Source organism: Abramis brama, assembly GCF_963993115.1.
Source record: "Abramis brama genome assembly, chromosome: 23".
Lineage (NCBI taxonomy): Eukaryota > Metazoa > Chordata > Actinopteri > Cypriniformes > Leuciscidae > Abramis > Abramis brama.
The window spans coordinates 31,243,006-31,260,764 of NC_139985.1; the positions used below are offsets into that span (position 1 = coordinate 31,243,006).

Below are 17,759 nucleotides of genomic sequence, written 5' to 3' on the forward strand. Positions count from 1 at the left end.
CTTCATCCAACTGGCAGATTCAATGAAGGATTCACGTTGAATTCCCATGACAATTTTTAAACACATTAGAAGCACAAATCCTGAGATATTTCGTTTAAAGTCCCCCTGTAGTCATTCATTTACGCTCTTAAAACTCATCTTTGATCACCAAAATTACATATTTAAATGTTTTTTCCATGAAAAAAAAATTCTTCATGCCTTAAAATATCTTGAATGTAACTTGACACCCTTGTCTCATTTAGTATGTGTGGTTCTATGAATATGCAAATGAGCCCCGCCTCCACTCACTCACTCAGCTCAGAGATCCACTGGTTGACGATCACACGTTGATCTGATTGGTTACAAGGTAGTTTGTGACGTCAGAAACACCAGCGATTTCAAAGCGTGTTTTTGAGACTGTCTTTGGTTCACTGCAGTTTTAAGGAGAAAACACTCAGCAATGGCGTCGACTTATGAATTTACACATGGTTTGTCTTAAAGCATATTAAAAACACCACATAGACATAAACAACATTAAAAGCTGGATTTTCACCACATGGGGACTTTAATAAAACAACAAAACTTTACTTTATATGTATTTGTTGCATCCTATTGTGCTGTTCACTGATATTTTCCTCTAACTGAAATAATACTTTTAAAATGTGAATTTTTAAAAACTGAAGAAAAATAAATGTTGTATTTCAGCCCTGTTGACAGCACCTTAGTTTGGGATGGCATGAGGGAGTAAAAGATAACAGAACATGCATCGTTATTTCTGGGTGAACTATTGTTTTGCAAAACCTACATAAGGTTTCAGACCCTAAAAAGTGTAAATTAGCAAACCCTCCAGTAATTTGCACTCTGATTCAATATTCCCAAACTGTCAGGGAGCGCGTCTCTATCGGCTCTAATTCAAAGACACAGCTGGGAAGTGTGAGCGCGGTAATGAGGCAAGAGAAACCGACTATGAGTGCCGAAATACAAAATGACAGAGCAGACCTATGAGGAAAGATATTCTCGGGAAACAGAGCTCAGTTTCTCTGTCAGTCGTCTGGCGCTGGGCTAAACTGCTGACATCATAGTCCCTCTGTCACCCAATCACACCTACACACCCTCTGAACGTCACGCTGGAGACCAGGAGTTTCCTTAAAGAGTGTGGAGCTGAACTGCTCCTGTGAGTGCTGGACTGCTCAAGTCTCCTCAGATGAACACTTCACTGCCAGAGACCAGTTCCACTGCAACACACTTTACCATTTTATATTACTGATGCATTTCTATGCGAAATGGCTATTGAGCAAGAAACAAAGAGTTGTTGATTGGATTATGAAAAGTGAGCGTTGTATACCAGAATGAAGTCTGATCTGAATGTGACTGGCTGAACTACAGCACTGCCTTCCATAAGTTCAAAAATGCTGATTCATTTAGAAACTAAGCAAGTGACTCTTTATGAATGGATCATTGAATTATTCACTCAACCAATTTGCTCAAAATACAGATTCATTCAGTAACGCCGAGTAACTCAGAGACGAACAGTTAACTAAAGGGCTGGGTATTGACACAAATTTCACTGCTCAATTTCGATTTAGAAGCTTGCTATTCGATTCGATTCATTTGGATCTAAATCAGGTTCAATACACGTAAAGTTTTCTCAAAGAAAACATCTCCCTCAACTAAAGCTGTATATTATACAGGGAACCCTGTCAGTGCGTCTGCCATGTAAGCGGACAGATCAGACATTCCACTGTCAAAGTGACTTTTTGAAACATTTCGCAGAACAGATATATCTATAACAAATTAAACATCTCTAGTTGACTAGCGGAGTATTAATTTTGTTGGTTTGTGTTAAATCAGAGGCGATCTGGCGCTGAAATGTGTCGCGTTTGAAATCATAGAATGCTCGACGAGTTGCGGAGACTCTATTCATTCCAGTGAAATCACAAAATAAAGTGCACACAAACATGTCCCTGCTCTTGATATACAATCTCTGATGAACACATTTGGTTTTAATGAGGAAAAATAACCTTTACAAGGGCAGATTCGAACCCAGAACCTCTGACATGCTTAACAAAAGCTCTACCACGGGACTGTTTTATAGCGGATCTGTGAACATAATCACTGTCTTGAAGAATTTCTACTATATTGATTTTGATATAAAGATGAAACTATTGCATTAAAAATATCTCTTAATATCATAATGTTATTTTTTGTTTGTTTCACCAAGTGTAGTGTAAATGATAGATATCATTATTCTAAAAGATATCAGATACACTTTTAAAAGAAGATGTAAGCAAGGTCGTGAAAAAAGATCGGATATAGTCAAAAAATTGGAATTGGGCATCAAGACCTGCAGTGTAAATGCGGACAGCATCCGTACCTTCACGTACTGACCAGCGAAGTGTGTGACCTCTGCGGTGAACACACCGGATGCGTCCACGGGGCAGATGGGAGCCGAGTCTCTCTGGATGATCTTATAGTGCATGCAGACGCGGTAATCATCCTGTGGACAGAGGGAACTTTGTGAAGTGCAAAACCTGTGATTCTGTGATTCTGAGAGCACAGTGAAAGTGTTTCCCATGAATCAATGACAGAACACACTGGCACTGTGCAAGCAATGGGAAAAACAAACATCTGTCATATGACACACAAGAGAAATGAGCCCAAGGATACAATCCTGCTCAAAGGCGTTCCTGGAGCTCAAACAGTAGAGAGTGTGTGTGTGTGTGTGTGTGTGTGTGTGTGTGTGTGTGTGTGTGTGTGTGTGTGTGTGTTGGTGGTGGGGGGGGGGGTTATAAATTCATGAAAATGTCCGGTTTTCACTGTTTTTCTTGGGACCATTAAGTGTGTACTTTAAATTGACTGGCGCTTGCCTTTGCACACAAAACATATGAAACCAGCTTCAGTTTCGTCCCGTCTTGTTATAATCAGCGCGTTCCTCAATCCGCAGCGGCACCAAGCAGAGAGCACGTCAGAAAACAGAGGTCTGTGTGTGTGTGTGTGTGTGTGTGTGCTCATCTCAGCCTCATTGGTCTGTCACTGCTCGTCAATGTCAGAATATTTTAAATGACCAATCAAATCAAAGTAGGCGGACTTTACTTTCACAGAATTTTAGCAGTGTGACTCGACGCTTCAGTTTACGGTCAAGTGTGAGATAAGATGCAAGTAGCTAACAGCCTAAAAAAAAAGGTGCTAGCGACCTAGAAGCCCACATAAGAAAGGAAAGGAAAGGAAAGGAAAGGAAAGGAAAGGAAAGGAAAGGAAAGGAAAGGAAAGGAAAGGAAAGGAAAGGAAAGGCTACAAGAGAACATCAGGAGGATTGAAATAGTTTTTTACTGAAATAGTGTAGTAGATTTTTTTTTTTTTTTTAACCTATGGCCATGAAAAGAAATAGTGTCATGTAAAAGGTAAAAAGTCATTAAAAAGCTAAACTATTTTTTTTATATATTATTCTATTGTTGCGGGCCAAACGTTGAATGGAAAGGATGTATTTCTTTATGTATTAAAGTACAATAACATAGTTGCAAGGTTGTGAATGCATTTGTCAAGTATTTTTTGATGCATTCACCCCTCAACCACGCCCCCACCCTTAGCCACGCCTCACCAAACTACGCCCCCACCCTTAGCCACGCCTCCTCAAACCACACCCCCACCCTTAGCCACGCCTCACCCATCAACCACGCCCCACCCTTAGCCACGCCTGCCCAAACCACGCCCCCACCCTTAGCCACGCCTCCCCAAACCCCACCCCACCCATCAACCACGCCCCCACCCTTAGCCACGCCTCACCAAACTACGCCCCCACCCTTAGCCACGCCTCCTCAAACCACACCCCCACCCTTAGCCATGCCTCCCAAAACCATACCCCACCCATCAACCACGCCCCACCCTTAGCCACGCCTGCCCAAACCACGCCCCCACCCTTAGCCACGCCTCCCCAAACCCCACCCCACCCATCAACCACGCCCCCACCCATAGCCACGCCTCACCAAACTACGCCCCCACCCTTAGCCACGCCTCCTCAAACCACACCCCCACCCTTAGCCACGCCTCCCAAAACCACACCCCACCCATCAACCACGCCCCACCCTTAGCCACACCTGCCCAAACCACGCCCCCACCCTTAGCCACGCCTCCCCAAACCCCACCCCACCCATCAACCACGCCCCCACCCATAGCCACGCCTCACCAAACTACGCCCCCACCCTTAGCCACGCCTCCTCAAACCACACCCCCACCCTTAGCCATGCCTCCCAAAACCACACCCCACCCATCAACCACGCCCCCACCCTTAGCCACGCCTGCCCAAACCACGCCCCCACCCTTAGCCACGCCTCCCCAAACCCCACCCATCAACCACGCCCCCCCAAACCCCACCCATCAACCACGCCCCCCCAAACCCCACCCATCAACCACGCCCCCACCCATAGCCACGCCTCACCAAACTACGCCCCCACCCTTAGCCACGCCTCCTCAAACCACACCCCCACCCTTAGCCACGCCTCCCAAAACCACACCCCACCCATCAACCACGCCCCACCCTTAGCCACGCCTGCCCAAACCACGCCCCCACCCTTAGCCACGCCTCCCCAAACCCCACCCCACCCATCAACCACGCCCCCACCCTTAGCCACGCCTCACCAAACTACGCCCCCACCCTTAGCCACGCCTCCTCAAACCACACCCCCACCCTTAGCCACGCCTCCCAAAACCATACCCCACCCATCAACCACGCCCCACCCTTAGCCACGCCTGCCCAAACCACGCCCCCACCCTTAGCCACGCCTGCCCAAACCACGCCCCCACCCATCAACCACGCCCCCACCCACAGCCACGCCTCACCAAACTACGCCCCCACCCTTAGCCACACCTCCTCAAACCACACACCCACCCTTAGCCATGCCTCCCAAAACCACACCCCACCCATCAACCACGCCCCCACCCTTAGCCATACCTGCCCAAACCACACCCCACCCATCAACCACACCCCCACCCTTAGCCATGCCTGCCCAAACCACGCCCCCACCCTTAGCCACGCCTCCCCAAACCACACCCCACCCATCAACCACACCCCCACCCTTAGCCACACCTCCCCAAACCACGCCCCCGCCCTCTTTTCTGAAAACTAAAATATGGTCACCCTACATAAATGTAAAATGTAAATGTAAAGCCACGTCTATGAAGAACTGATATGCAAAACAACCTGAGGACATCAGCTGTAGATTCTGTCAAACTAACACTGAAACTGTGTGTCACTATCCACAATGATGAACTGCAAAAACAAAACGCTGAGTGTTCACCCTTCACTTTAATCCTGTTGAGGTTTGACCGACCGCTAAACTACAGTAATACTGATTTACAGCAGTGTTTCCCAACCTCTGTGGCCGTGGAATATTATCAAATTACAAAAAATAATTACAAATAAATGCTACAAATAAGAATATATATATAATTGCGCTGTTGGGCCAAAACATTGAATCTCTGTATATTTTGTCATTGTTTTATAAAATTAGTGCTGTTGGTCATCCTTTACATCTGTGTGGGTTTTACAAATATTTAATGTTAACACTTTACAATACGGTTCATTAGTTAACATTAGTTAACTACCTTAGTTAACATGAACTAAGAATGAACAATACTTTTTCAGCATCTTAGTTAATATTAATTTCAACTAATTAATTTACTACTACGTTATAAAATCAACAGTTGTGTTTGTTAACATTAGTTAATGCACTGTGAACTAACATGAACAAACAATGAACAACTGTGTTTTTATTAATTAACATTAATAAAGATTAATAAATACTGTAACAAATGTTTTGCTCATTGTTAGTAAATACATTAATGTTAACTAATGAACCTTATTGTAAAGTGTTACCTATTTAACTAATACTATGTCACTAATACAATGACTAACCCATTGGCTCCTCAAACTGTCCGTCAAACTTCATAACCCCGGCTCTATTTAAACTGTGATTTCTGCTTGTTTGCAATGCAAGGGAAAATAAAGAACTGATGTTTGCGTAAGTACAGCGTTTTATTTACTCAAGACACACAGTACATAAATGCTAACGCTTTTTGCTTTTGAAGAGCAGAGAATAGTCTTAGTCTTTGTCGTCTAGTCTGAAAGCAAATATAGTGTTTTAAATATCTTGTTCTTAGCGCTTCACCGTTCGTATCATGAGATTAACAACAACAAGAAAACTGAGCGGCCATATTAAACTTTATCTCCTGTACGCTGATGAAAATGTGATGCGATGCACGTGAGATGCGACAGACAAGCTATATCTGTCATTCGCTGGTAACTCACGTAGAGCTTGATTTTCATAAAATGTTAATATTATAATGACACGTGCAAGTGTCTGACCATAGCTATATAAAGCCACAATGCAAACTTCGACGAGTGTTTGATATGTAAATTAGTTGTTTTATCAACATCATACTTATTGTGTTCCTACCTGGCTTTCACATTAAATGCGAGTACTACTTTTAATAAAGCCTAATATCTAGATTTATATGCCATTTGAAGCAATGCATGTTTGTGTAATTTTATGTTGGTAACACTTTACAATAAGGTTCATTAGTTAACATTAGTTAACTATATTAGTTAGCATGAGCTAATAATGAACTGCACTTACACAGCCTTTATTAATCTTTGTTAATGTTAATTTCAACATTTACTAATACATTATTAAAATCATGTTAACATTAGTTGACACACTGTGAACTAACATGAACAAACAATGAACAGCTGGATTTTTATTAACTAACGTTAACAAAGATTAACAAATACAGTAACAATTGTATTGCTCATGGTAAGTTCGTGTTAGTTAATACATTAACGTTAACTAATGAACCTTATTGTAAAGTGTTACCGTTATGTTTTTATTAGTGCTGTCAAACGATTAAAATATTTAATCGCGATTAATCGCATTAATGTCATAGTTAACTCGCAATTAATCGCACATTTTTATCTATTCAAAATGTCCCTTGATTTCTTTTTGTCATTTTTTTTTGTCATTTTAATGCTCTTATCAACATGGAAAAGTGGATCGGCTTGCTTTGTGCAGATGCTAACCCTAACCCTAACCCTTCAGCCGGCTCGCGAGCCCAAACAAGTGTGTGTGGCGTGCCTGTTGTTTTGTGTCCGGTCTAGCTAGATCCAGTGTGGTGTTGTAGTTTTTCTAACGTTACTAGTTGTTGCAACAGCATGTGAAAAAAACTAAAAAGTTTGCTAGGCCAAAAAGAACGTTAATCTCGCAATAAAAAAATTGACGCCGTTTAAATGATTTTGCGTTAACGCTGTTAATAATGCGTTTAACTGACAGCACTAGTTTTTATATAGTGGTGTGCCGTGGCCAGAGAAAGGTTTGGAAACACAGGTTTACAGCACAGTGACGTCTGAGCACTCCGGGACATTTCTGTGTCCTTTACTGTGCGTTCTGGCTGTTCTCCTGTAATGAATCATTCAGCTCATGTGCATAACAATAGCTCTTCCTGTAGGATTTCTCCATTTTTAGCATCATCTGTTTGTCTTTCTCCCTTCCAGAGTTCTGCCGTGAGAAGACGGCGGACCAGGGTTCACGTCGGTCGCCCACAAGCCTTTGGGCCAGACGTGAGATGAGCTTCTCAGCAAAGGCTTCGTCCTGTCACTCTTCTTAATAAACCGCTTCAGCTGCGCTTCAAGGTTTATTAAACGACCCCAAGACTTTATTCAGCTGTCCTGATGGGAACTGTTCAAGGGCGTCTTGGATCTGCTTTTTGGTTTTCTTACAAATGAAAATACTTTTTTTCCACAGATCTGTTGGGAATGATGATTCACTAATTTCAACTGCACATTGATGGATGATTTAAGAAAAAAAAAAATAATCATATGACGTGGAGAACTTTAGAAGTAATTTAGGTCACACTTTATTTTAAGGTGACATTGTTACAGTGTGAATATATATTTAAGTACTGAGTAATATTAATTAACTACATGTACTTACTATAGGGTTAGGGTAGGATTAGGGTTTGGTTGAGGGTTAGTTGAATGCAATTATGTATAATTTACTGTTATTACTATAGTAAGTACATGTAACGTAAAAAAGACACTAAAATAAACTCAATTTACCCTAGTCATTGTAGAGCCTTCTGTTATGTTATACCATTACTCAATAAAGCAACATTACACTGCGTCCTAACCAGAAGCGAGGCGTGATAAAAGGTTTCTATGTCAATCAGAGGTTTTGTCCTAACCAGCTGGCGATATGGAACGATTCTATTTTAGAAACGGTTTCTGGAACAAGAACATATCAGCTATGACAATGATAATCTTAGGTACTGGTTACGTGCTTTATTTAATGTTGAAAGCATCTAATATGAGATTGAATACAATTTTTTGTGACCTCTATAGCTATACTGACAAATCGACAAAGGATAATTCACTAGTATTCAAAGATAGTTTCAGTCACTCAGTGTGTTTTTTTTAATCATGGTGCAATATTTGTGAACTTCATTATCGATTTCACTGCGAGAGCCGTACACTTGCAGAGACTCCGCCCACACACTCTTCTGATTGGATGTGATTTTACATTGATTCGGTTGTGAGTGCAGTGTGCTTGCAGAGACTCCGCCCACACGCTCTTCTGATTGGCTGTGACTTTTGATTGATTTGATTGTGAGTGCAGTGTGCTTGCAGAGACTCCGCCCACACACTCTTCTGATTGGCTGTGACTTTTGATTGATTTAATTGTGAGTGTAGTGTGCTTTCAGAGAGACTCTGTTGCTGGAATCTTATCGCATTGCGTCTGGTTAGGACACGGTTTTACCCACAATCCCTGAAGCACACAATTGAATGCAAGTACAATATAGAAGTGACTTACAGCTCCAAAGTACGGGGCCTGATGAACCACTCCTGTCCCGTCATCATCACGCACATAGTTATCAACCACCACAGAGAACGCCCCACTCTCCTCACACTGAGAGGACAAACAAGCATTCGTCAAGATCACATTTAACAGATAATGCAGAGCTTTAAACAGAAAGACTTGTCATATCATCCTGACTGATGACACTTTAAGGAGTGGATTTGGTGCAACTTCACACACTCACGGATGCATGGATTAAAAGCAACACTTATGGTCAGAAATTTTATTATAATCCTTAAACGATATTGACAGAAGTCTCAGCTTTGGTGCTCTTCGTGTGTCGGTCAAAAATGACATAATAAATTGTTATAAATTGTTTTATTTCAATGAAATTAACGTACTATATTCTAGTTCTATAATGTTTTTCATTTACTATTTTGTATTTTAGGGGATTTTATGGAACTAAATTATATTTACGCTGTATTTATAATCCATTTATTCACTTTTTGAGTATAGACCTGAAAATTAAATTTCCAACTTAAACTGTCGTTAATCTTGAATGCTTTAGAGCAACAGACTTAAAGGATTAAGTTCACTTTCAAAAAATGTTTTGCTGATAATTTACTCACCCCGATGTCATCCAAGAGGCTCATCCAAGTCTTTCTTCAGTCAGAAAGAAATGAAGGTTTTTGAGGAAAACATTCCAGGATTTTTCTCCATATAATGGACTTCAGTGGCAACCAACTATACCAATGTTCAAAGAAGGTTCAAATGTCCGTCTCAACGCAGCTTCAAAGTCTCGACACGATCCCAGTCGAGAAATAAGGGTCTTATCTAGCGAAACGATCGGTCATTTTCAACAAAAAAAATGCAAATACTTTTTAACCACAAATGCTCGTCGTGTACCATCTCAGAGATGCGTCACGCATTGCGTCATCACGTTGGAAAGGTCACGCGTCATGTCATCTAAGTTATTTGTCTGTGTACTCCGGTTCAAAAAGGTAAGGAAGGGCGAAAAATGTCATCTCATTTTCTCCTCCAACTTCAAAATCATCCGACATCTTTGTTTTAATTTATTTTTATTATTATTTTTCTTTTTTTCGTGACCTTTCCAACGTGATGACGTAATACGTGGCGCATCTCAGACAATGGTACAAGACAAGCATTTGTGGTTAAAAAGTATATATGCATTTTTTTTTTTTTGAAAATGACCGATCGTTTCGCTAGATAAGACCCTTATTTCTCGACTGGGATCGTGTCGAGACTTTGAAGCTGCATTGAGACGGACATTTGAACCTTCTTTGAACATTGGTATAGTAATTAAACTAATCCTTTAAGTTTGATCTCTTTTCAAAGACTACATGTGGCAGATTATTGCTGAAGTGAAATAAAGTTTAAAAAAAGGGAACTTAAAAGTTTATTGTTACGAAAAATGAAATATGAAATATATAAATCTAAACAAGTTGTGTTAAAATTTTGAGCTTGATATCTCAAAAAATGAGCTTTCAGTGAGATGTTGTTCGGCTGCAGTACCAAACGCTTCCACTAGAGGAAATCCGTCTCACATTCATTTCGCACAAGTGTGACTATTTTTTTCAGGACCATTTAACCTGTTCGAATCTCATCCATGATTTATTTTTTATTTATTTTTTCACATAGCAAGTGCCAAAACCTTTATCAAGTTTGTACCATACCGATGAAGAAAAAAATTATAACGAAAAAACAAATGTCAAATTTTTCGGCCAAAAACCGCACCAGAGGGTTAGTTGACCCCAAAAAATTTCTGTCAGTATTTCCTCAAACTATGTTCACTCTAAAGAGACGTGAGAGTACGAGATGCAGCATTACACGGTTTACCTTGATGAAGTACTCAAAAAGAGGCTTGTATTTTTTGCCCTTCAGGTTCTTGCCAGGAAATCTATAAAACAAAAACACACTTTATCAGCACTGAACTACAACAGCACAGCGGTTGGAGAATTACTGGAATAACAAACACAAGGCCAAAACACTCTCTGACCTTTCCGGATATGAACACTTACAAGGGTCTTTGATTGATCAATACAGAAAAACAGGTGAGAAATTAATTGAGTTGTGAACAGTCAAGTCACCTTTATTTATATAGCGCTTTTAACAAAATAGATTGTTTCAAAGCAGCTTTACAGTGATAATAGGAAGAGAGCCACAGAACACACGTCTAACAGACATTCTCACACAAAACTGGTCTGAATGTCTTTAATGACACTTTAATGTTGCTTTTTTGAAGCTGCTAAATTGACTGTAATTGCATGTAAAAGAGTGACCAGCACAGTCTTCGTAATTTCTCATTTTTGGTGTTCAACTGATGAAGGAGCACAAAGAAAACATCATACACGTTTGGAATATGGTGTGGTGAGTAAATTAATGACTTGTTTTAACACAAACATTAAGACGTGCAGTGAAATCAGCTCTACTCTTGCTCCTCATTCCAGTCACAGCATCACCTCCTGAAGAACTTTCATCAAGAGCAGAGATATTAATCAATAATAGCAGTTCGGCTCAGGACTAATCCCACAATACCTCAGCTTACTGTTATCAGCCCTGCACACTGCTCAGAGAACACACACACACACTCAGTCACTCACTCAGTCACACACACACACTCACACAAAAAACACACAATCAGACACACACACACAAAAATAACACACAATCACACATACAATAACACACTTACACACTCACACAATCATAAAAAAATCACACACAAAAACACACAATCACACACACACACAAGTTACCTCTGTAAACAAAGACTGCGCTTATAAACACTACTCTATTATACGGAGGTGAGATGAAAATGTAATTAAAACTTTTCTGAAGAAAGTTCCCTTCAGATATACATTCATTTAACTATGAAAGCGCAAACCTGTAGAAATCGCGTTTTTACTTTGGTTAAATCACGGCCTTTTGAAGTTTAATAATCACAGTGAGCAATATCTATAGTCCTGTTATTCTGTCCCCAGATTTAAGACCTTTTGAATTGATAATTAAGACTTTTCTAATACCATTTAATATATTAAAGACTATTTAAGGCCTTACATTTTATCAAACTGAATTTAAAGGGCACATATTATGCAAAATTCACTTTTACATAGTGTTTGAACATAAATGTGACCCTGGACCACAGAACCAGTCATATAGGTCAATTTTTTTAAATTGAGATTTATACATCATCTGAAAGCTCATCACTCACAAAAATAAATGTTTTATATATTTACGGTAGGAAATTTTCAAAATATCTTCATGGAACATGATCTTTACTTAATATCCTAATGATTATTGGCATAAAAGGAAAATCGATAATTTTGACCCATATAATGAATTGTTGGCTTTTGCCACAAATATACCCGTGCGACTTGTGACTGGTTTTGAGATCCAGGGTCATAAATGTGTGTTGGCAGTGTGTGTACACAAATCCCCATAAATCATAAGCACTGTCTCAGAACAAGCTGTTCTCAGATTCGGGGCAATGTGACATCACTTTGCACAGGCTCCTCCCACGACTGTTGATTGACACTGCAATTTGAGCATAGCCTCGCCCTGAGTGAGCTGGACACAAGCCCCGTCCACGACTGTTGATTGACACTGCAGTTTGAGCATAGACCCGCCCTGAGTGAGCTGGACAGAAGCCCCGCCCACAACTGTTTATTGACACTGCAGTTTGAGCATAGACCCGCCCTGAGTGAGCTGGACAGAAGCCCCGCCCACAACTGTTTATTGACACTGCAGTTTGAGCATAGACCCGCCCTGAGTGAGCTGGACAGAAGCCCCGCCCACGACTGTTGATTGACACTGCAGTTTGAGCATAGACCCGCCCTGAGTGAGCTGGACAGAAGCCCCGCCCACAACTGTTTATTGACACTGCAGTTTGAGCATAGACCCGCCCTGAGTGAGCTGGACAGAAGCCCCGCCCACAACTGTTTATTGACACTGCAGTTTGAGCATAGACCCGCCCTGAGTGAGCTGGACAGAAGCCCCGCCCACAACTGTTTATTGACACTGCAGTTTGAGCATAAACCCGCCCTGAGTGAGCTGGACAGAAGCCCCGCCCACAACTGTTTATTGACACTGCAGTTTGAGCATAGACCCGCCCTGAGTGAGCTGGACAGAAGCCCCGCCCACGACTGTTGATTGACACTGCAGTTTGAGCATAGACCCGCCCTGAGTGAGCTGGACAGAAGCCCCGCCCACAACTGTTTATTGACACTGCAGTTTGAGCATAGACCCGCCCTGAGTGAGCTGGACAGAAGCCCCGCCCACAACTGTTTATTGACACTGCAGTTTGAGCATAGACCCGCCCTGAGTGAGCTGGACAGAAGCCCCGCCCACAACTGTTTATTGACACTGCAGTTTGAGCATAGACCCGCCCTGAGTGAGCTGGACAGAAGCCCCGCCCACAACTGTTTATTGACACTGCAGTTTGAGCATAGACCCGCCCTGAGTGAGCTGGACAGAAGCCCCGCCCACAACTGTTTATTGACACTGCAGTTTGAGCATAGACCCGCCCTGAGTGAGCTGGACAGAAGCCCCGCCCACAACTGTTTATTGACACTGCAGTTTGAGCATAGACCCGCCCTGAGTGAGCTGGACACAAGCACCGCCCACGACTGTTGATTGACACTGCAGTTTGAACATAGACCCGCCCTGAGTGAGCTGGACAGAAGCCCCGTCCACGACTGTTGATTGACACTGCAGTTTGAGCATAGACCCGCCCTGAGTGAGCTGGACAGAAGCCCCGCCCACAACTGTTTATTGACACTGCAGTTTGAGCATAGCCCCGCCCTGAGTGAGCTGGACACAAGCACCGCCCACGACTGTTGATTGACACTGCAGTTTGAGCATAGACCCGCCCTGAGTGAGCTGGACAGAAGCCCCGCCCACAACTGTTGATTGACACTGCAGTTTGAGCATAGACCCGACCTGAGTGAGCTGGACACAAGCCCCGCCCACAACTGTTGATTGACACTGCAGTTTGAGCATAGACCCGACCTGAGTGAGCTGGACACAAGCCCCGCCCACAACTGTTGATTGACACTGCAGTTTGAGCATAGACCCGCCCTGAGTGAGCTGGACAGAAGCCCCGCCCACAACTGTTTATTGACACTGCAGTTTGAGCATAGCCCCGCCCTGAGTGAGCTGGACAGAAGCCCCGCCCACAACTGTTTATTGACACTGCAGTTTGAGCATAGCCCCGCCCTGAGTGAGCTGGACAGAAGCCCCGCCCACGACTGTTGATTGACACTGCAATTTGAGCATAGACCCGCCCTGAGTGAGCTGGACAGAAGCCCCGCCCACAACTGTTTATTGACACTGCAGTTTGAGCATAGCCCCGCCCACAACTGTTGATTGACACTGCAGTTTGAGCATAGACCCGCCCTGAGTGAGCTGGACAGAAGCCCCGTCCACAACTGTTTATTGACACTGCAGTTTGAGCACAGACCCGCCCTGAGTGAGCTGGACAGAAGCCCCGCCCACAACTGTTGATTGACACTGCAGTTTGAGCATAGACCCGCCCTGAGTGAGCTGGACAGAAGCCCCGCCCACAACTGTTTATTGACACTGCAGTTTGAGCATAGCCCCGCCCACAACTGTTGATTGACACTGCAGTTTGAGCATAGACCCGCCCTGAGTGAGCTGGACAGAAGCCCCGTCCACGACTGTTTATTGACACTGCAGTTTTAGCATAACCCCGTCCTGAGTGAGCTGGACACAAGCACCGCCCACGACAGTTGATTGACACTGCAGTTTGAGCATAGACCCGCCCTGAGTGAGCTGGACAGAAGCCCCGCCCACAACTGTTTATTGACACTGCAGTTTGAGCATAGCCCCGCCCTGAGTGAGCTGGACACAAGCCCCGCCAACAACTGTTTATTGACACTGCAGTTTGAGCATAGCCCCGCCCTGAGTGAGCTGGACACAAGCCCCGCCCACAACTGTTGATTGACACTGCAGTTTGAGCATAGCCCCGCCCTGAGTGAGCTGGACACAAGCCCTGTCCACGACTGTTGATTGGCACTGCAGTATTAGCATAACCCCGTCCTGAGTGAGCTGGACACAAGCACCGCCCACGACAGTTGATTGACACTGCAGTTTGAGCATAGACCCGCCCTGAGTGAGCTGGACAGAAGCCCCGCCCACAACTGTTTATTGACACTGCAGTTTGAGCATAGCCCCGCCCTGAGTGAGCTGGACACAAGCCCCGCCCACAACTGTTGATTGACACTGCAGTTTGAGCATAGCCCCGCCCTGAGTGAGCTGGACACAAGCCCCGTCCACGACTGTTGATTGGCACTGCAGTATTAGCATAACCCCGTCCTGAGTGAGCTGGACACAAGCACCGCCCACGACTGTTGATTGACACTGCAGTTTGAGCATAGACCCGCCCTGAGTGAGCTGGACAGAAGCCCTGCCCACAACTGTTTATTGACACTGCAGTTTTAGCATAGACCCGCCCTGAGTGAGCTGGACACAAGCCCCGCCCACAACTGTTTATTGACACTGCAGTTTGAGCATAGCCCCGCCCTGAGTGAGCTGGACACAAGCCCCGCCCACAACTGTTGATTGACACTGCAGTTTGAGCATAGCCCCGCCCTGAGTGAGCTGGACACAAGCCCCGTCCACGACTGTTGATTGGCACTGCAGTATTAGCATAACCCCGTCCTGAGTGAGCTGGACAGAAGCCCTGCCCACAACTGTTTATTGACACTGCAGTTTTAGCATAGACCCGCCCTGAGTGAGCTGGACACAAGCCGCGCCCACAACTGTTGATTGACACTGCAGTTTGAGCATAGCCCCGTCCACGACTGTTGATTGAGACTGCAGTTTGAGCATAGACCCGCCCTGAGTGAGCTGGACACAAGCCGCGCCCACAACTGTTGATTGACACTGCAGTTTGAGCATAGCCCCGCCCTGAGTGAGCTGGACACAAGCCGCGCCCACAACTGTTGATGGACACTGCAGTTTGAGCATAGACCCGCCCTGAGTGAGCTGGACAGTTTATTAAGCACCCACTGAAAAGGTGTATATATATTTATTTACTGTTAGTTGTAACGAGTGTTTTGTGTACTTCGCTGTGTATGTTGATGATAATGAAAGAGAGAGAGAGAGTTTATGGATAAGACTTTAATGCGCACTTCTTATGTTACATTTACTCAGCTCTTACAGTGATTCTCTGGAGTAAAACTAACGCTTCATCTTTTGTGTTATGTACATTAAACTTCATTGAACTCGTCAGTATATTTTGGTCATCATTCGGACGGGGTTTGCTACAGCAGGCTTATATTAATAGTGGATAAAAGCAGATGACAAATAAGTTATAACTGTAATTAAACTAAACTATTCCTGTTCTATCTCCATACAGCGTATATTCTCTGGCTCTGTGGGCATTATTGTCCGACTCCGAGTCAAAATGAACACCGCTACTGAGAGTTTCTGTTCTGATATTATCAGATGAGATTGTCCTGAGCTTGTGAGGCTCCGCCCTCTGTGCCGGCAGCAGTAGCTCATTTGCATTTAAAGGGATACACACTTAAAACGGTGCGTTTTTCTGAGCCTCAAAAAATGACAATTTAAACATGCTGTAGAAAATTATCTGTTGGGTATTTTGAGCTAAAACTTCACACACACACACTCTGGGGACATCAGAGACTTATTTTACATCTTGTGAAAGGGAGCATAATAGGTCCCCTTTAAGACTTTTTAAGGACCCAGTCATACACACTCGTCAGGTGACATTCACTCCGGCCAAGAGAAACATACACACACACATACACAAACACACACACTCGTCAGGTGATATACTACGCATTTCCTCTGGCCAATAGAAACTTCAGGACGCAGGGTTTTCTTTATAAACAAGGAAGTGACATCATCGTGTGGTTCAGAGTGTGCACTAATAAACTCACTTGTCCAGAATGGTGTATTCAGTGTCCGTTTTGAAGAGAGCGATGAGTCTGGCCTCCATCATGATGTAAACCTTCTGCGAGCTGTTATCTGACACACATTACACATGACAAACACAGAAATCAAAACATTGGTTAGGGGTAAGATGTGCCAGCTGTGTCTTATATAGGTGTTATCTGAGACACATTACACATGATAAAAGACAAACACAGTGATCAAAACATTAATGAACAAACAGATGGTTAGGGGTAAGATGTGCCAGCTGTGTCCCTTATTCCTGCGCCCCATGAAGCTTTGCGTGAATTATGGGTGTAACTTCCGTTAAGCTGTAAACTATCAGAGAAAGACTCGCTCTATGAGATGACTATTCTACTCACCCTTCAACCATGGAACACTAAAGGGACATTTAAAGGTGTAAAAGCATCAACAAGGTACTTTCAACACATGAATAACCCCAAAAGAGTGATTCTTTACACAGAACCAAAACTGTAACCATTTCTAATTATTGTTGTTGTTCTGGTTGTGTGAGTGAGTGAGTGAGTGAGTGAGTGAGTGAGTGAGTGTGAGTGAGAGTGTGTGTGTGAGTTAGTGAGTGAGTGAGGGAGGGAGTGAGGGAGTGAGTGACAGTGAATGTTTGAGTGAGTGAGTGAGTGAGTGTCTGAGTGAGTGAGTGAGTGAGTGAGTGAGTGAGTGAGTGAGTGAGTGTGTGAGTGAGTGAGTGACAGTGAATGTTTGAGTGAGTGAGTGAGTGAGTGAGTGTCTGAGTGAGTGAGTGAGTGAGTGTGTTTGTGAGTGAGTGAGTGAGTGAGTGAGTGAGTGAGTGAGTGAGTGAGTGTCTGAGTGAGTGAGTGAGTGAGTGAGTGTGTGAGTGAGTGAGGGAGTGAGTGACAGTGAATGTTTGAGTGAGTGAGTGAGTGAGTGAGTGAGTGTCTGAGTGAGTGAGTGAGTGAGTGAGTGAGTGAGTGTGTGTGAGTGAGTGAGTGAGTGAGTGAGTGA

General features: G+C 43.6%; 1 protein-coding gene across 1 annotated transcript in view; it reads right to left on the reverse strand.

The window, feature by feature from the left end:
- The window catches only part of iars1 (isoleucyl-tRNA synthetase 1), a 157,503-nt gene that overhangs the window by 113,203 nt on the left and 26,541 nt on the right, over nucleotides 1-17,759 (reverse strand). Inside the window, exons 8-11 of the mRNA XM_084100950.1 lie at nucleotides 16,766-16,853; nucleotides 10,680-10,740; nucleotides 8,838-8,933; nucleotides 2,354-2,476 (exon numbers count right to left, since the gene is read on the reverse strand). Of these exons, the coding sequence (XP_083957076.1) occupies nucleotides 2,354-2,476; nucleotides 8,838-8,933; nucleotides 10,680-10,740; nucleotides 16,766-16,853 (368 nt within the window). The remainder of the gene's footprint in view (nucleotides 1-2,353; nucleotides 2,477-8,837; nucleotides 8,934-10,679; nucleotides 10,741-16,765; nucleotides 16,854-17,759) is intronic.